At 42.9% G+C, this 21,372-nt stretch overlaps 1 protein-coding gene across 6 annotated transcripts in view; it reads left to right on the top strand.

Annotated features, from left to right (window-relative positions):
• The window catches only part of kidins220a (kinase D-interacting substrate 220a), a 90,826-nt gene that overhangs the window by 64,797 nt on the left and 4,657 nt on the right, over positions 1-21,372 (top strand). For 4 of the 6 annotated variants that reach the window (XM_055864295.1, XM_055864296.1, XM_055864297.1 and 1 more), the window contains exons 24-29: positions 2,803-2,981; positions 4,415-4,641; positions 5,172-5,294; positions 12,784-12,921; positions 19,212-19,310; positions 20,234-20,449. In XM_055864295.1, coding sequence (XP_055720270.1) covers positions 2,803-2,981; positions 4,415-4,641; positions 5,172-5,294; positions 12,784-12,921; positions 19,212-19,310; positions 20,234-20,449 — 982 coding nt within the window. Of the gene's footprint in view, positions 1-2,802; positions 2,982-4,414; positions 4,642-5,171; positions 5,295-5,837; positions 5,839-9,415; positions 9,490-11,117; positions 11,136-12,783; positions 12,922-19,211; positions 19,311-20,233; positions 20,450-21,372 lie in introns of all 6 variants that reach the window. The other 2 variants (XM_055864299.1, XM_055864298.1) reach the window with 2 other exon arrangements.

Raw genomic sequence — 21,372 nt, forward strand, 5'->3', positions numbered from 1 at the left:
TCTCCTCTTCTTTCTCACCCACCTGCTTCACACCCTGCCTGCACTTCCTCTTGGGCTAGACTCAGACGCTACCCTATGTGTCAGCACTCCACTACTATGGCAAACTACAAAAAAGTTTTGGGCTGATGCCTTAAAGGATAGGAAGCATGAGTTTTTACTCACCAAAGTAACAACACAGTATGGTCAAAGACTTAGTAACATAGTTGTAGTTGCAATTTAATTTAATTTTTTATGTTACGTTTTTTTTTTTTTTTTTTACCTTTTATTTAACTAGGCAAGTTAGTTATGAACAAATTCTTATTTACAATGACGGACTACCCCGGTCAAACACGGACGATGCTGAGCCAATTGTGCGCCGCCCTATGGGACTCCCAATCACGGCCGGATGTGATACAGCCTGGATTCCGATCTGGTTACCTATAACTACAAACATAGTTATGTTTTAGCGTTTTTATATATTTATTAACTTATTCCTGGATATCTAAGGAACTACCCACAATGCACTATTTCTCAACATCATATGGAGTACCGGTGCTACCTTGCTAGTTCCAGCTGGCTAACGTTAGCTATTAGCCACACTAGCATGTATTTACATTCTAACGTAATGTTAGCAGGCTAGTAGGGCTAAAGTTAGCAGGCTAGTTAGCTTGTAAGTTAGCAGAAAATTACATTGAAACCAGTAGTCATAAGTGCAATCGAGTTGGTTTCATTTTAAGTTATACATTTTTAGTTTACTTTTCTGTTGGAGTTTACATTATAGGGAATAAGCTGGCTTGTTATTTCTGGCATGACTTCAGAAATCAGTTTTAGGTAATAACTTGAAAAATAGAAAAGTGAGGTATAACTTTGCATTGGGACTTTAGTTGTGTATAAGCCTACTAATGCAAATCCATGTGTTACATGTGGTAATGTGTATATACTACCTACCCCTTTAAGTTATTTCCAGGTATCAATGTGGACTCATATTGGGGGATGTTCATTGGTTATTCCTCACTTATTTCACATAACTACAGGTATGTGCACTGCTTACACTCTTAGAAAAAAGGTTCCATCTAGAACCTAAAAAGGTTCTTAGGCTATCCCATGGGAGAACCCTTTGAAGAACCCTTCTGGGTTCTACCAGGTCAATTGTGGAGTAGCACAGCTAACCAGAACACTAGTTGGAGCAAATCATTACTCATCTCCGCACTGAGGTCACGTGCTTGTGGATTGCGTGTTTCTAGGTGCAGAGGGCACTGATTCTGTTACAGCATTTAGCCTACTGTGTGTGTGTGTGTGTGTGTGTGTGTGTGTGTGTGTGTGTGTGTGTGTGTGTGTGTGTGTGTGTGTGTGTGTGTGTGTGTGTGTGTGTGTGTGTGTGTGTGTGTGTGTGTGTGTGTGTGTGTGTACACACAACAACAACAACGAGGTCTTAGCCCCGGTCTGTTTACCCAGCAGAGCTGGGCATTAAGGTATCTGAGCTTCAATTGTGTCAAGATTTTTCCTCCGCAAATTGAGCAGATTCGGCCCTTAGTAACGTGATTAGCAAACAGCAGCAGCAAGGCTGGGCCCAGACCAGCCTGCCTTCAGTTAGTTTAGCACAATGGTGTGGTAAGCGGCTAATCCAACTGCAGAAAGACCAACCTCTGCCCGATCCATTTTTGGGGCGAAAACACTGGGAAATACCCTCCAAACCCAGCTTGTGCTTTCCCACAGCTTAAGAGAGACACACACAGACAGACAGGGATGGCGAGAGGAAAATTGATAGGCAAAATGTTTGTTCAGCTGATAAGGTTGACGCCCACATGGATGATGGAAACTTCATCCCTCAGAATGCATTCATAATGTGCTATTTACAGTGGTTGAATAACTCCAACCAGAAAAGCAAAAATGGCAAAGCATGAAAATGTTTCTGATACCATTTTCTGGTGGTTGAGTGGAATAACTTACACAGTGCAGTTGGGTCATCTACCATACATCTGTCTGTATGTAATGGATGAACATGCACTATTTGTGAGATAATGTTCAGTTGTCATCATCTCCATAAATATACAAGGAGTATGTCAAACATTTGGAACACCTTCCCAACATGGAGTTGCACACCACCCCCTTTTATCTTCAGAAGAGCCTCAACTCGTTGGGGCATTCAACAGGGATACTGGCCCATGTTGACGCCAATGTTTCCCACAGTTGTCCTTTTGGGTGGTGGACCATTCTTGATACACACAGGATACTGTTGAGTGTGAAAACCCCAGCAGTTGCAGTTCCTAACACAAACCGGTGCACCTGGCACCTATCATACCCTATTCAAAGGCTCTTCAATCTTTTGTTTTGCCCATTCACCCTCTGAATGGCACACATACACAACCCATGTCTCAATTGTCTAGAGGCTTAAAAATCCTTCTTTAACCTGTCTCCTCCCCTTCATCTACACTGATTTTGAAGTGGATTCACCTGGTCAGTCTATGTCAAATCCATGTAATGTTTTGTACACTCAGTGTGCATTTACTTCGAGGCTACAAACAAAGATTGAACATCCCCGTTTGCAGAACACTCCCAGTTGAACACAGCTTCTAAATGAGTCTGAGCAGCAAACCTCTGATAGTCATCTCCTCATGTTTCCTCTGCTGTCAGACCCAGATAACAAACTGGAGCTATGAGTCACCAAACTAAATGGACTTATCTCTCGCTTTTCATGATGCCGGAGCAGCGATGACCGTTGCGGTGGCCTCTACTAGAGAGAGATGAAATATCTCAGTGTGTCATCTTCAGCACGTTTAACAGTCCTAATTTCTTCTTTCACTCTCGCTTCCTCTCCTCTAGAATCTCCAAAAACATCCCCACCACCAAAGACGTAGAGCCCCTGCTGGAGATCGACGGGGACATCCGTAGCTTCGAGGTGTTCCTGTCCTCTAGGACGCCCGTCCTCACGGCACGCGACGTGGAGATGTTCCTCCCCTGCACCGTCAACCTGGACCCCAAACTCCGGGAGATCATCGCAGGTCCGTTAATTTACACACAAGCATCACTGTTCTAATGGTCATTACACTCGCTTTGTCAAGCTCACTCAGCTCAAAGACCTAGGCCCATATTTACAAAATATCTCAGAGTAGGAGTGCTGATCTAGGATCAGTCCCCACCTGTCCATATACTCTTATTCATTATGATCTAAAAAGGAAAAACTGATTCCATGTTATCATTTCTACTCTGAGACTCTCTTTGTAAACATGCCATTAACTGAAATGAATGTACAGTGCCTTCAGAAAGTATTCATACCCCTTGACTTATGTAAATAGGATATTTCTGTATTTCATTTTATAGACACAAATGTCTCTAAAAACATGGCTTCAGTCTGTCATTATGAGGTGTAGATGGGTGAGAGATTTGTTGTTATTGTTAATGTAATCCATTTTGAATTCAGGCTGTAACACAACAAAATTAGGAATAATTCAAGGTGTATGAATACTTCCTGAAGGCACTGTAAGTGTTCTGTCAATATATTTGTGTAATTAGCTAAATTGTTACTTACTCATTGATCTGCAACCAACCACATTTAAATGCAGCCAACGACAACAGTCGGTCAGCTATCCAACTCAAAGGGCCTGACGTCACTAATAAAGGAGACTGTGCGTGTGCGAGGGAGCTTTGGAAGGTGACCAATGCCCCTGTCCCTCCCTGGCCAGTCATCCAGTCCTGTTTCCAGTGTCCTGCAGCCAGCCAGTGGTCACAGTGGTCAGTGATACCCACTCACTCACTTACCAGGCTGACTCACTCACTCATAAGGCCTCCATTGTGCTCCCTTACTGCAGGATTGGGTCTCTACTCAACCCATCATTCAACAACATGCACTCTTATGACCGAGACATTTTGGTGCCCGTTTCTTACCTGGCCACTTATCCCACTCTGTTTTTTGTTTTTTTTTGTATTTTTGTTGTAAGATAGTTAAAATGCAATTTATCTGCAGAAAAAAAATGTTTTCTTGGCAAAAGTGAGAGTTAGTGAATTAATGTTGTCTATTTTCAGTAAAGCCAATAACTTTAACAATGTGTTATTTACCACCCTACTCCCTCAAGTGCACTCAATCACACAATGAAAATGTATCCATGTACGTGGCATTTGATTTGAATTCTATCCACAGAACCTCTCAATGTGAACCCGCTAAGAACGATCAAATATGTTTGGTTGAATCTGTTTCTGAGTGGGTGGATCTAAAGTCTCTTTATAGTCGGAGCCAAGACGTGATCTACATCAGCATCAGAGATGAAATGTCTCCTTTTCACTCCCCCGCTCCTCCCTCCTCTCCCTCTCTCTCTTCATAATGTCTTTCTGTCTCTCCACCCACTCCCTCCCTCTATCTCTCTCCTTATCTAGTCCTGTTACAATCTTTCCCCCTCACTTGTCGCTCCCTCCTTCCCCCCCTCCCTTCTCCCTGTAGATGTTCGTGCTGCCAGGGAGCAGATGCACATTGGAGGAGTGACCTATCCCACGCTGCCCCTGCAGGACGTCCCAGCCCGCGCCTCCTCTGCCTTCGGCCAGCACTCGGCCGCCTACTCCCCCACTGGCTCCTTCTCTGGATCCCTGCCCCCCCCAGGGCTAGTGCCCCCCCAGCCCCACAGCAGTTACTACAGCATGCCCGCCCCGCAGCACCCCTTCTACACCCGGGTGAGACGTCAACACAACACCGCAGCAGACAGGCAACTGACTGCACCTGAACGTAGCTCAGACCCTATTAACTTAGTATACGGTAGAGTACCAAAGTTTTGTTCAACGTACTTCAGTACACCTTAGTATGAAGAGAATCACATTGCAGTTGTATCTACCTCCATTTTCCTTTGGAGACACACGACTTAAAGGGATAGCGCACCCAAATTACAAAATCAAATCAAATGTTTCTTACCCTGTAAGCAGTCTATGGGCAAAGGTATGACAGCAATCCATGCTTTGTTAAGTGATGGTTACTTACCTCTGTTTTGTTAATGTAACTGCACAGCTAGTTACAGTGCACCTCACAATATAGGTCCATTTATTCACTTCACCTCATTTTTAAATGTTACAGTGCAGACCTCCTCTCTTTAAAAAAGAGGATCCTTCACAGTTCTAGGGTTACCTCAAATATATGTGTATGAATGATCCCTCATACAATCCTCATGTTGTGCGCTTTAACCATTCTCCTTCTTCATCCTTCCATATAGCCTTATTTCCCCCATCATGAGTATCACCTACCCCGGCATCAATACAGCTCCCATCCTCACCCTGCCCCGTCCCAGTCACGCCCCTCCATTAAAGCAGGCTACCCCTGGGACCCCAATGGACTTGTAAGTACAGAGCTGCCTGTCAGTAGTACACCTAGCACTAGTAGCTAGCAGTAGTCCACTATAGTATAGTGCAGTGTTCTGTTCGAGGACCACCTAAAGCGAGACTGATTCAAAACCGGAGCAAATCGAGTCAAGACAAAAGACCGGAGGGGGGGTCAAGACCGAGTCAAGACCGAGACTGGGAGGGGGACAAGGGGTTCGAGACCGAGTCAAGACTGAGATCAGAAAAATGCGAGTCCAATTCAAGACCATGATTGTAATTTTGTCAAATCACCACATAATAAGAGTTCAAAATGTCCAGTATTTCTGTGTTCATATTTCAGAACAACATATGTATTCTTTAAACATTCAGAAGAGTGAAAAAATGCATGCTGAGGGCAAATTGAGACCTCTACAAATTATTACTAACCCAAACACGGTGGGGAACCATGGGCCTTCTACGCCTTCTGAGAAGGGCTAAGGATTTATAAAATAATGATAATTATATTATTATTTTCAATGATGTTCTGACTTAATCTCTTCAGTTTTTGTTGGAAAGGAAAGGGTTAACAATGAGGAAAAAATATCCAATCAGGATTTTTCTTGCTGGTCTCTGGGGAGATACATCTAGCTAGCTAAGTCAGCCATTGGCTAGACCATCAGAAGCTAGATAAAAGGCATCTGCCATTCAACTGTATTAGGGCAACATTTTCAACCAATCATATTTTGACTTAATGAGCGGGACCGTTTTTTTTACAAAAATGTATGGAAACTTCTGCCTTCTTGAAGGTCAACAGGTCACTGCGCAATAGCAGTAGTTTTCCCATGATAGCTAGTTGTCTGCTAGGTTGCAGACGCTGTTATCTAACAAGATGTTGCTAATTTGTTAGCTTCTCCCTTTTCAAGAGTAACTTTCGACCAGAAGTTAATTTTGAAATGATCATCTGGTGAGTGGAACTGTGTTTTTCTTGCAGCGCGCTTGCTGTTGTTAGCCATCTCTTTGAAAATAACTTGTGTGTGAAACATTGTTGCATTTAAAGCAGCATTTTAGCAACATGAAATCTTATTAAAATATGTTTGAATAGACCCCCAGGAAGAAAATGACACTTTAAAAGATATGGTCATTGATATGGTCATTTTCACAAATTCTTAAAATGTTTGGGAATTATATACACTACTGTTCAAAAGTTTGGGGTCACTTAGAAATATCCTTGTTTTTTTAAAGAAAACCAAATTTTTTGGTCCATTAAAATAACATCAAATTGATCAGAAATACAGTGTAGACATTGTTAATGTTGTAAATGACTATTGTAGCTGTAAATGGCAGATTTTTTCATGGAATATCTACATAGGTATACGGAGGCCCATTATCAGCAACCATCACTCCTGTGTTCCAATGGCACGTTGTGTTAGCTAATCCAAGTTTATCATTTTCAAAAGACTAATTGATCATTAGAAAACCCTTTTGCATTTATGTTAGCAGAGCTGAAAACTGTTGTGCTGATGTAAAGAAGCAATAAAACTGCCCTTCTTCAGACTAGTTGATTATCTGGAGCATCAGCATTTGTAGGTTCGATTACAGGCTCAAAATGGCCAGAAACAAATAACTTTCTTCTGAAACTCATCAGTCTATTATTGTTCTGAGAAATGAAGGCTACTCCATGCGAGAAATTGCCAAGAAACTGAAGATCTCATACAACGCTGTGTACTACTCCCTTCACAGAACAGTGCAAACTGGCTCTAACCAGAATATAAAGAGTGGGAGGCCCCGGTGTACAACTGAGCAAGAGGATAAGTACATTAGAGTGTCTACTTTGAGAAACAGACTCCTCACAAGTTCTCAACTGGAAGCTTCATTAAATAGTACCCGCAAAACACCAGTCTCAACGTCAACGGTGAAGAGGCAACTCTGGGATGCTTGTCTTCTAGGCAGAGTTACAAAGAAAAAGCCATATCTCAGACTGGCCAATAAAAAGAAAAGATTAAGATGTGCAAAAGAACACAGACACTGGACAGAGGAAGATTGGAAAAAAGTGTTATGGACAGACGAATCTAAGTTCGAAGAACATTTGTGAGACGCAGAAAAAATGAAAAGATGCTGGAGGAATGCTTGACGCCATCTGTCAAGCATGGTGGAGGCAATGTGATGATCTGGGGGTGCTTTGGTGGTGGTAAAGTGGGATATATGTACAGGGTAAAAGGGATCTTGAAGAAGGAAGGCTATCGCTCCATTTTGCAACGCCATGCCATACCCTGTGGGCGGCCCTTAATTGGAGCTAATTTCCTCCTACAACAGAACAATGACCCAAAGCACAGCTCCAAACTATGCAATAACTATTAAGGGAAGAGGCAGTCAGCTGGTATTCTGTCTATAATGGAGTGGCCAGCACAGTCACCGGATCTCAACCCTATTGAGCTGTTGTGGGAGCAGCTTGACCATATGGTACTTAAGAAGTGCCCATCAAGCCAATCCAACTTGTGGGAGGTGCTTCAGGAAGCATGGGGTGAAATCTCTTCAGATTACCTCAACAAATTGACAACTAGAATGCCAAAGGCTGTAATTGCTGCAAATTGAGTATTCTTTGACGAAAGCAAAGTTTTTTTAAGGACAACTATTATTTCAATTAAAAATCATTATTTATAACCGTGTCAATGTCTTGACTATATTTCCTATTCATTTTGCAACTCATTTCATGTATGTTTTCATGGAAACCAAGGACATTTCTAAGTGACCCCAAACTTTTGAACGGTAGTGTATACTAAGGCATTTGTGAAAATTCTATTGCAATATCAAGTGGGAAAGTGGCCATGCGTTTGGACAAATAATAGACACTGCAGTAAATAAAACCGACTTTAACATCTGTCTTGAGTCTACACAGACCGGTGCGCTATAGTCAATCAGAGCTACAGTAGACCTTTATACAAACAAGCCATGTGCCACATCATTCACTTTGAACTGGACTGTGTGTTTACAGGCAGTTGCAACAGCGCAACTTTAGATCATTAGAACACATTTTCCAAAAGCCACAAAATACACCTGAATTGAATTATGCAAATATGTAAACACCACTGGAGCCCTCTTACATTTGGGAACTTTACAGTCCTATTGATCAAACTACCATGAAAAGATAGGCTCTCTCTCCCTCATCTATGCACATCAACAACGACAAGATCGACAACCAATGCTAGCCAGAGCAAAATGAGCTAAAATCTAACGAAAGAACATTAGATTAACCCTCTCAAACTTTTTCAGCGAGTAGGCCGTCAACATTTCTTTGATAAACATTAGGGAATTTTTGCTTTCTCATCCTTCTGCAGCTTGCCTGCCAATGCATGCTTGTCCCAACCAAGCACCCAAGCTAATTGGCTACGGTTGGCTAGTTTGCTAGCTAGCTACTTCCAGACACAAATGAGAACACCTCACTCTGACCATTTTACTCGCTGTAGCAGAGCTGGTTTGACTATTTACATGTTACCTAGATTATTCTTGACTGTTACTTTTTTTGCCTACGTTTACTGATGCTGGTCATATTCAGCAGGTGTTGCACCTTCATAAATTCATCAGTTATTCTGCACTCAGACGAGAGTGCTCTGACAAGAGTGCTCTGACACTCAGACGAGAGTGCTCTGAAATCGGAGTAGATAGCCAGAGTGAATTTGCGAAGGCAAGAGATATGCTAACTGTCTAGCTAACGTTAGGCTCTGTGTGTTTAGCTTTCTACATAAATAGTTAAGCTAGCCTATTAGCCACATTATGACTGACTTGTGACCATTGCCTTGCTAGTTTGATTGTATTGACATTCCCGGCCTTCGTTACATTCGGCTGTTTTTTGTCCAGAATATTGAGTCATTGAAACTGAAACAGTGCATCCCGAATGGAGGCAGCAAACAATGTACCAGGCCAGCTGGGATTTACAACCTGATAGCAGAAGCAGTGGGTCACAGTAGACCTCTCCATCTGCCTTCAGGTCCATAATGTCATCTCGCATGACATGTACCCCTTTTTCTTTCCTCTCAACGTCTTTTCACTCTCCAAGGATTGTGTTGTCATGTATTTTATTTACATCCCATACTACTTTGAGTCATTCTTATATCCAGTGCTCCCTTACCCACCCTGTGCCCCGTTCTGTGCCCGTGTCCAGATGTAATTGCTGAGGATGCCAGAGAGGGCCTCCCCACCCCCACTACCAGTGATCTCCCTGTGGTAACACAACAGGCTGGTGTGGAGTGTTGGCATTGGCTGGAGCGGCTGTGTCCTTCCGTCTTGAGTGTCCCAACTCGCCACACACAAACACACACCAAACTGCTGTCCATGCACTCGCGCACACACAGCGAACCTTTTCCATCGGCCAGACACACTAACATGGTTCGGAAAGCAGACGGGGTATGTCAGTGACAATGTCACGTCTCGTGTTGAATAGTTGCACCGGTGGCTCCCCTGTTTGTGGCCAACACCGGAGCGAATTGTGATAGCTCAGTCCTGTTTGAATGTGACTCTCATTGTCCAGGAGTGAACTAACCACTGTGCGAGTGCAACTGCTACCATTCTATACAGTATCTGCATGTAGGGAGCACATTCGTGTGGAACTAGTGCACAGGAAGGTTGAAGTAACTAAAGGCTAATGACATGGCAATTAGTACTGGATATACACATTTTACCATGGCCAATGTCTCAGCTTAGGTTTCCTTTTGGTAAGTACAATGTGTCTGACTGACTTGCTCTGTTCACTATGGAAGTCCAACAGGAAAAGGCCTATATGCCTACTGTCCTTACTGATCCCTCTCCATCTCTTTCGATTCCCATCACCCTCTGTATCCCACCCTCTCGCTATCCCTCTAATACTCTCTCCTCCCCGCTCTCTATTGGTCTGTGTATATAGCACAGTCTGTATGTGTGTGCAGTGGGCAGCCCAGTGTAATTGCCTAGCCCCAGCTGATGAATAGTGTACCGGCTATATCCCCATAGGGCTGGATGAGGAGGGATTAGCATCAGAGGCTAGCAGGACGGAAGCAGCAACTCAATGAGCACAAGGGCTTATCGTCTCACAGAGACGCTTCCTCCCTCACAGGCCTCTGTTTCCTCTTCCCCATCCCTCTGCTGCCCACGCCCCGCACCACTGTAATTACAGCCTTATCGCACACAGGGAGCTCACACACACACACACACACACACACACACACACACACACACACACACACACACACACACACACACACACACACACACACACACACACACACACACACACACACACACACACACACACACACACACACACACACACACACACACACACACACACACACACACAGTTACACACACTTGTGTGCATACACACACACTCACATGCGGGTACGTAATGGAACACTGTAACACACTGACACAGTGTACACAGTCACACATACAAAGTCTGGGTGGAGGACCAGGTTTTAAGGCTTCCTCAGAATGGAAACTTCTGCTTTTCTGTGTTAGGGGAGAAGAGTGCTCTCTTTCTCTGCTTTCCGCTTCACTTTCTCTCCAAACATCACGCTCATCACGCTGGTCGTACTCTCTGCAAAGATCATCTTCAGAATGTCCTCTGTTTCTAAAAAATAAATATGTCTTTTTTTCCGTTTCCTACTGTAATAATTTGAAACTAAATGGCTTCTCGGTTTGTCTTTGCTTGACGGAATGCTGTAAAAGTGCCTTTGCCTGCTGTTTTTCAAGATAAATGTCTTGTTTTCTAGTCTGACGTGAATGTGTCTCCTGTTCTCTTGCGTTCTATGATGACTTCAGTATGTGGTCTAATGTCCTGTCTGTCTCTATCCCTTGCTTTCTCTCCCCAAAGCAGTTTTTTGTCACAGCCTGTCAGACCCAAGCAGGTACACTCATCTCTTTGGATTTCACTCTCTAACTTTCTCGCCACCTTTCTACCTCACCTCCGCCAGCTAATACAACACGTCATGCTTTTCCTGCATGCATTAGACCTCTACAGATAATATATTTTCTTCTAGATAAGGTCGTTTTATGTAGTTGAATGTAGTTTTAGTTGAATGTACAATATTTCTCGAATTTAGGCCTCTTCTAGGTCATCCAACGTATTATGTATCATGAATCCTACTTCTAGTTGAGATCAACAAAACTCACAACTCACAAACTCAACAAAACTCATCAACAAAACATGTTGCCATGTTTGCGAGACTCAATTTAGGAGCATGTTTCGAAATGCCTGTCAAGTAGTCTAATTTCTACACCTAAGAAGCAGAAATCATATGGGCCATCATTATTGAGGAGCTCTACAGTCTACAAGATAATTGCTCTCTCTGGTGCTTTTAATGAAAAAGGCTGCAGGGGCATGCTAATCAAACTGACACAAGAAATGTCTATAAAACTTAACAGGTAAAGTTGTGTATGTTCCTTTGATACTTGTTCCTTTGCATAGCAGACGTGCAGATAGCAAGTCTTGACTGCTATAGCCACACACACACACACACACACACACACACACACACACACACACACACACACACACACACACACACACACACACACACACACACACACACACACACACACACACACACACACACACACACACACACACACACACACACACACACACACACACACACACACACACACACACACAATTAGTGCAGCTGATACAGCAGTATGCTACACTCCTTCAGCACTGTCTGTGTACAGTAGCTAACCTCCCTAACTGACCTTCACCCTCTGCCTCCTTTCACAGAGCGACAGCCCCCCACCCCGTTCTGCTCGGCTCTGTTAAGACGTCTACAGCTTATTTTCTCTAACAAGCACTCGCAGCGAGAGAGCGAGCACAGACATCTTCTAAGCCTCGCCGCCTTCTCGCCCATGTCGACAAAGCTGTTGTTTTGTTGTTGCTCAGTCTGAAACCATGTCCTAGTGGTATTAATAGAGAGAAAGAGAGAGCGGGGGGAGGGAGGAGGAGGGCTGTTGTGTTTTGTTTCACTGCTAGTGGGTGGCATGTCAGGCTAGCTGGGAGTCTCTGGTTCGAGATCATTAGGGGGGCGAGGATATTGGCTACTCTTCTAGCTTATATGAGGGGGAGACGCGCACACACACACGGCTCATGTGTGTACATTGAATACTGCACTACCATCTACAGTGTTCAGATTAACATAAAGACCCCCAACAGAGCCCATATTGCACATCTGGTGCCACTTTAGTTACAATGGTCTTCTATTGTTACCTCACAGGTGCTTGCACTAACAAAGATAATTGCATTTTGGTTTTGCTTGCTCTTTTGTCTTTGTGCCATGCTGTGAAAAAGGGAATAGTGTTCCTGGTTGCAGTGAATAGATACTCCAGTGTTAACCTTCGTTCACATTAACCTAGCTGTGGTTGGTGTAACGTTACACTGTGGTGGTTGAAGCGTTGCGCTAACCGTATGAGTTTGCAGTGGTTGTAAATGATCCATGCTACGCTACTTAGTCAAATGGTGATTATGAGTCTGTCTCTGTGTCTGTCTGTCTGTCTGTGGGACAGGGTTCTGGCTCCGGGGTACCAGGCGCCCCTGTGGTACTCCTCAGCTCTCTGAACACGGACGCGGTGTGTGAGCGCGTCAAATACATCGACGGCATGGACCCTAGCATGCTGGCCCAGTACACTTCCACCATCAAGAAGGTGAGACCTGCTATACACACACACACACACACACACACACACACACACACACACACACAACCCTCATATACACACACTCGGCCTCCTACGTTTGCTTATACAACCCTTATACAACACGTCAATAAAGTTGATTCAAAAGATTCAATATCAGTCATGTCAGTGACTGACATTTCACACAAGGGGTGTTTCTCAATATGCATACTATCGTGCTCCGAGCACGCAAATTGTAGAACGGAACAGTTGGAGTATGAGTCCAAATCAAAGTATGCAAAACAGAGAACAGAGGCCAATTCTCAGATGCGTACTTTTCAAAGCATGCATCGATGCAAGTGTCAACTGAAATATGAACGTAGTATGACGCAAACACATGAAATACATCTCAACGTTTCTTGAATGCCATCTGGTTTTGAGCTGAAGTGAGAGAAAATCAACTCCAGCTTTGGAATGAAACGTTGCCCACTCGCATCGCATATGTTGCCTGAATACAATATTTTATGTTGATACGTTAATAAATACATACTGTGTTAATTTTGGCATGTTTAACTGCCTAGAATATCCACTGTAGCGTGCATAGACCAAAGGCTGGCTAACGAAGAATTGGTTGTTCGCTAGCTACCCATGAAGAATTTGTAGCTAACTTTGTCCAGCTACCGTTCATAACAACATTAGTTTTAGGTCGCTTTTACATGTAAAACTAGCTGGCTGGCTAGATTAATAGGATTCACATATAGCTAGCTGATAATTATGAAGTTACAAGCTCACGTTTGCTTTATGTAGTTATCTTGTTTAGTTTGTATTGTTCAAAGTTAATGCAGTAGCATGGGAGAGCGCATTGCTTTTCAAATGTACATTTGTATGTACTCAAGACCTCAGAGAACAAACTTGCAGCATGAGAGTGTGGAGCATGGTAGTATGCATATTGAGCAACACCCAAGGGTCTAATTTTTGTCTATATTAAAGTTCTAATGCAGCTGTTTTTATCTCAATATCAAATCATTTCTGGTTAACAATTCCATACTGTACTGTGATTGTTTTCAATTAAAATGGTCAAAAAGAAACAAAAATAGCTTCTTGGCAAAGAGACATTTCTCAAGCAAGACTTTTTTGCTAGGACTGTCTGGGAGTGGTCGGAGTGGGGAGGGGAAAACTGAAAGCTAGCCGTTATTGGCAGAGAGGTTTGGAACTTCTTTCTTACTAGGCAGGCCAAAGCTCCATCACACCTGTCAGCAACGGATGTGGCTGAAATAGCCGTATCGACAAAATTGAAGGTGTAACCACATACTTTTGTATATATAGTGTATATAAAACACATGGCAATCACATTTTTTACTGCACTGGGCCTTTTAATAATGATCTGTGTAGGCTTTATATGGCCCAACAAAACAGCCAAAGTCGCTGTCTGCATTGAGCTTCCAGTCCATTTAAACAGGATGTCATCAATGTCTAGGCTATATATCAAATCCTCTAGACCAGGTATTCCCAAACTGTGTGACGCGTAGCAATGCCATCGGGGGTACGCCAAATAAAAATGAGATTTTTATTTGATTACATCACATTTTCAAACAGTACATTTTCCAACGGAGCCATACATTTGGGTGAGGTTTTTTTCTCGCCTGTGTAGCCTCCGTTTCACTGCCAAAAATAAAATTATACCATCTGGTGTTTAGCGAAATAGCAACACAATGTCAAATGTTTAATTGCTAAATTGTAATTATTTCACCACTATGGCCTATTTATTGCCTAACCTCCCTTATCTTACCTCATTTGCACACAATGTGTATATACTTTTTTCTATTGTGTTGTTTGTTCCATGTGTAACTCTGTGGTGTTTGTGTCGCACTGCTTTGCTTTATCTTGGCCAGGCCGCAGTTGTAAATGAGAACTTGTTCTCGACTAGCCTACCTGGTTAAATAAATTAAATAAATAAATCAGGTAGCCTCGTCAAATAATTAACATCCAATCACATTAACCGTTACTCTCTCGCGGGAAACCTTCACTACTGCGCAGACATTTAGAAACGAAACATGACAATTTGAAAAATAAGCCACGGGAGTTTTTGGAGCGAGAATAAAGACAACTTTTGAGTAGTAAGACATGTATAAAAGCAACAGATACCATTAAGAAGGGGCTAGAAGCATCGTATATGGTGAGCTACCAAGTGGCTAGGACAGGCAAGCCCCATACTATTGTGGATGACTTAATTCCTCCTGCTGCTGCGGATATGGCTGGGACAATGCTGGGGGAAAAGGCCCAAAAAACTATACAGACAATGCCTTCATCAAACAACACTGTTTTACGATGCATCAGTGACATGGCAGGAGATGTTTTGAAACAATAACTGCTTTGCATACAAGCCAGTGAATTCTATGCGTTACAGCTGGATGAGTCAACAGACGTGGCGGGCCTGGCACAGCTCCTGGTATATGTCTGTTCTGTTTATGGGGGGTCAATTAAGGAATACATCCTCTTCAGCAAACCACTGGAAACCAGGACAACATGAGAGGATGTTTTTAAAGTACTGGACTGCTTTGTGACATCAAATGGACTTTGGCGGTCAAGATGTGTTGGTATCTGTACTGATGTCGCAAAGCCATGACAGGGAGACGAAGTGGAGTGGTAACGCATGTGTAAGCAGCTGATCCCGACGCCACTTGGGTACACTGCAGCATCCACCGAGAGGCTCTTGCTGCCAAGGGAATTTGGACACTACAGTGAAAATGGTTAACTTTGTTAAAGCAAGGCACTTGAACTGTCATGTATTTTCTGAATTATGCAATGATATGGGCAGCGACCATCAACATACAGAAGTGCTCTGGTTATCAAGGGACAACTTTTTTTTTTAAATTGAGAGACGAGCTTAAAGTTTTCATTACTGAGCATCATTTTCACTTGTCTGACCGCTTCCATGATGAGTTTCTCACACGACTCAACTGGGTGATGTTTTTTCTCGCCTGAAGGATCTGAATCACAGGGATTCTCCGAAACTATATTGAATGTGCAGGACAAAATTGAGGCTATGATTAAGAAGTTGGAGCTCTTCTCTGTCTGCATTAACAAGGACAACACACAGGTCTTTCCATCATTGTATGATTTTTTTGTGTGCAAATGAACTCAAGTTTACGGACAATGTCAAATGTGATATAGCGAAGCATCTGAGTGAGCTGGGTGCGCAATTATGCAGGTACTTTCCCGAAACGGATGACACAAACAACTGGATTTGTTATCCCTTTCATGCCCTGCCCCCAGTCCACTTACCGATATCTGAACAAGAGAGCCTCATCGAATTTGCAACAAGCGGTTCTGTGAAAATTGAATTTAATCAGAAGCCACTGCCAGATTTCTGGATAGCGCTGCACTCAGGGTTTCTTGCCTTGACAAATCGTGCTGTTAAGACATTGATGCCCTTTTCAACCACGTACCTATGTGAGAGTGGATTGTGCGGAAAATTATTTAAGACTGAGACTCTCTCCAAAACAACCCGACATTGCAGATTCATGTACATCCTTTCAAGCACAAACTTCTCATTAACCTGTGGTGAGTTGTTCACAATTTGAGGAATAAATAAAAACAATTCTGTAAGATGGCTAAATAAAGAGCAAAATGTATTGATTATTATTATTTGTGCCCTGGTCGTCCTATAAGAACTCTTTTTCACTTCCCGCAAGCTATGTTGTGACAAAAATTCACACTTATTCTTATGGGACGGTTGAGCTAACATAGGCTAATGTGATTAGCATGACGTTGTAAGTAACAAGAATATTTCCCAGGACATAGACATATCTGACATTGGCAGAAAGCTTAAATTCTTGTTAATCTAACTGCACAGTCCAATTTCCAGTAGGTACTACAGTGAAAGAATACCATGCTATTGTTTGAGGAGAGTGCACAGTTTTGAACATGAAAAGTTATTACTCAAAAAATTAGGTGGCCTTTGGGCAGTCTTGATACAACATTTTGAACTGAAATGTAATGGTTCATTGGATCAGACTAAAACTTTGCGCGCCCACTGCTGCCATCTAGTGGCCAATATCTAAATTGCACCTGGGCTGGAATAATACATTATGGCCTTTCTCTTGCATTTCAAAGATGACGGTACAAAGAAAATACAAAATAACGTTTTTTTCTTCTTTGTATTATCTTTTACCAGATATATTGTGTTATATTATCCTACATTCCTTTCACATTTCAATAAACTTCAAAGTGTTTCCTTTCAAATGGTACCAAGAATATGCATATCCTTGCTTCAGGGCCTGAGCTATAGGCAGTTAGATTTGGGTATGTCATTTTAGGCGAAAATTGAAAAAGAGGTAGGGGTGTGTGTGTGTGTGTGTGTGTGTGTGTGTGTGTGCAGGCTTACAATGATGGTTAAAAACAACATTTGAGAGTGCGCTGACCCTGGTGCTAGAGGGGGTATGCAGCTGGAGGTTGAATGTTTGAAGGGGTACGGGACTATAAAAAGTTTGGGAACCACTGCTCTAGACCCCAGTCGGCCCACCTAACAACACTTCAAGTGAGACATTGTCTTTGTAAAATGATTTATTGTTTTGTGAGGTGCAGAACCGGGAACACATTTGTTTCCTGAGGAAAGTATAGCAATGTAGAGTTCATACAAGCTCATGTTTGGAAATGTGACCCAGGACTACTGTATACCATCGGAAGGTAGTAGCCACCCTTTTCATGGATGACAGCTTTGCACACTCTTGGCATTCTCTCAACCAGCTTCATGAGGTAGTCACCTGGAATGCATTTCAATTAACAGGTGTGCCTTGTTAATTTGTGGAATATCTTTCCTTCTTAATGTGTTTGAGCCAATCAGTTGTGGTGTGACAAGGTAGGGTTGGTATATAGAAGATAGCCCTATTTGGTAAAAGACCAAGTCCATATTATGGTAAGAAAAGCTAAAATAAGCTAATAGAAATGACAGTCCATCATTACTTTAAGACATGAAGGTCAGTCAATGCGGAAAATTTCAAGATCTTTGAACGTTTCTTCAAGTGCAGTCGCAAAAACCATCAAGCACTATGATGAAACTGGCTCTCATGAGGACTGCCACAGGAATGGAAGACCCAAAGTTACCTCTGATGCAGAGGATAAGTTCATTAGCATTTCCAGCCTCAGAAATTGCAGCACAAATAAATGCTTCACAGAGTTCAAGTAACAGACACATCTCAACATCAACTGTTCACAGGAGACTGCATGAATCAGGCCTTCATGGTTGAATTGCTGCAAAGAAACCACTACTAAAGGACAGCAATGAGAAGAAGAGACTTGCTTGGGCAAAGAAACATGCTCAATGGATGTTAGACCAGTGGAAATCTGTCCTTTGGTGTAATGAGTCCAAATTTTAGGTTTTTGGTTCCAACCGCCGTGTCATTGTGAGACGCAGAATAGGTGAACAGATGATCTCTGTATGTGTGGTTCCAACCGTGAAGCATGGAGGAGGTGGTGTGATGGTGCTTTGCTGGTGACACTGTCGGTGATATCTTTAGAATTCAAGGCACACTTAACCAGCATGGTCACAGCATTCTGCAGCAATACACCATCCCATCTGGTTTGCGTTCAGTGGGACTATCATATGTTTTTCAACAGGACAATAACCCAAACCACACCTCCAGGCTGTGTAAGGGCTATTTGACCAAGAAGGAGAGTGATGGAGTGCTGCATCAGATGACCTGGCCTCCACAATGACCTGACCTCAACCCAAGAGATGTTTTGGAATGAGTTGGACTGCAGAGTGAAGGAAAAGCAGCCAACACGCAGCCTCTGCCTCTCTCAGCATATGTGGGAACTCCTTCAAGACTGTAGGAAAAGCATTCCAAATGAAGCTGGTTGAGAGAATGCCAAGAGTGTGCAAAGCTGTCATGAAGACAAAGGGTGGCAACTTTGAAGAATCTCAAATATAAAATCTATTTTGATTTGTTTAACACTGTTTTGGTTACTTCATGATTCCATATGTGTTATTTCATATGTTGGATGTCTTCACTATTATTCTAAAATGTAAAAATAAACAAAAACCCTTAAATGATTGGGTGTTTCCAAACTTTTGACTGGAACTGTACATATGGGCCTACTTTACTCAATTTATGCCCACTTACGCTCTAATTTATACAGTATGGGGCAGATTCCCGGACCCAGATTAAGCCTAATCCTTGAATAAAAAGCAAGCTTGATAGAGAATCTCCATTGATAGTGCTTTTTAGTCCAGGATTAGGTTTTATCTGTGGCCGAACTGGCCCAATGTGCATGTATTTGATCAATTGTGATCATGTCTCTGCCTCTCTCCATGTTAGGCCAATGTGAATGGCCGGGTGCTGTCCCAATGCAACCTGGAAGAGCTGAAGAAAGAGATGAACATGAACTTTGGTGACTGGCAACTCTTCAGAGGCATGGTAAGACAAAACCTCCACCTCCGCTTTTAAATAATCCATATCCTCCTTTTATTTATTTGATGTGTACATTAATATTGATTTCCTGATTATTATTATTATTAAAAATGTTATTCACCGGATTTGTGTTTTGTGAGTTGTTTTATTGTCTTCTAAAAAATCAGGGCATCTTGTAATACATCTTGAGCCCTCTCTGGAGACACCGGAGGATTTTATAATCCGTATTAGGAGAAAGTCTGCAGTCTGCTCCGCTCGCTCGGGGGGCTGGAATCAGGAACACATGTAGCTTGCGTTGATCAGATGTCCGTTTGTGCCTCCTTCCACAAACGAATGTTGTGTTGCCAGAACGTGGCCAGCCAGCGAGCCATCTGGTCCAAGATGGCTGAGATTTAGATGAAGGAAGGTTATTGTCAGTGGGAGCTGCAGTCAGCCAGTCTCCATGCAGTCGAGGGGTCTGACTCTGAATAGCTGCACGGTTTTACGAGAAATTGCATTTTTCCCTCTGAGCACTTCCCAGGCCATCTGATGTGGAGACCGGACCACTTACTGTATGCATATAGGCCCTATAGAGTTGACATCAGATGTACTCACCATCTATTGAACTATAATACTGGTACTGACATTGTGTTAGAAGTCTAAAGTATTAAGATGATGGTGATGTATTGGCTTCCTACAGCAGCTGATGGTAGCCTATACGTTAGGTAAAGAGCTGGTAGAGGCAGTGTGCTGAATCTATTCCCATTGGTTGTGTGTTGTTCTATGGACTTAGTAGGTGTATGTTGGTTTCATAGCTAGTGGTTATACTGTATATTGGCTCTGCAGCTGTAAATATTTCCTATGTTGAGTCTATGTATACCTTGTGGTGACATGTTTGCTCTGCACATGGCTGGCTGTATGCTTTTCTCTCTAACAGTCCCCTCTCCCAGGTGATGGAGCAGCGTCACGGGGAGAGCCAGGCCCTGCAGGATGAGTCTCATGCGGCCAGCGAGCAGGGCAGCAGCGCGGTCAACGTGGAGACGGCCAGGCACCAGGGAGCTCCCCGTGAGGTGGGCAGCTACAGCTTCAACCTCAGCTTCGAGGAGCTGAGTAACGCAGGCCTGGGTCTGGAGGAGCCCCAGAGACCCACTCAGCACTGGCCCGTGGTGAGTTGAATACACACACATCCACTTGTATACACATATGCACGCACACACGTACACTCATACACACAGACACTCATTGATAAATACGGTACACTCACATACACAAACACACTGCAACACACGTTCATATGCACTTGCAGTACATACATAGATTCAGGTCCTGTCTTCTACTCATGAGAACAGATAAACACATTCACATACCCACAAAAATACACAAACATACCAAGCCATCCAAATACCCTTAAAGCAGACATGTAAGCAGTCAAATATGCAAGTACAGTTGCTAGTGAAAGTCTGAACAGCCCTTGCACAGTCTTTGTATTTTAATGTTTCAAATAAAAAATGTGACCAACCACCTCAATTCGGTCTTATGTAACAAAATGTGAAATTGTGTTTTTTTGCATTAGATAAAAGTAGAGACTCAGAGCTTCAACATGGTATATCATACACTGCAGTTGAGGAGTAATGGGAAAGTATTTCTGCTTTGAAAGTTGAGTCCTTGGCCTATATCCTAATCTGACTTTGAATGTGTCCAGATACACATATTTTATCATTATTAGATGATGCTTACCCAGATACTTTGATGGGTTGTGAAAGAAATGCTATAACCCCCCCCCCCCCCCCCCCCCCCCCCCCCCCCCCCAGCCACATCTAGCAAACTCGATGGATCACTAAAGTCTGGACATGTACACATGTTCATGAAATGCAATAGATGGCCGTAATCAGCCCTAGACTCACCTGGCTAACTTGACGGGTAATTTGAACAATTATCTTGCGAAGGGGAGTCTTTTGTTAGACATATAGTTAGCTAGCTAAACAATGGACCATAATTCCAACCCATAGCTACAGTACTGGTGTATGAATCTGCAGGTAGCTAAAGCTAACCAACTAGGTTCCATGTTAGCTAGAGAACAGTACACTTT

Source organism: Salvelinus fontinalis, chromosome 16, assembly GCF_029448725.1.
Source record: "Salvelinus fontinalis isolate EN_2023a chromosome 16, ASM2944872v1, whole genome shotgun sequence".
Lineage (NCBI taxonomy): Eukaryota > Metazoa > Chordata > Actinopteri > Salmoniformes > Salmonidae > Salvelinus > Salvelinus fontinalis.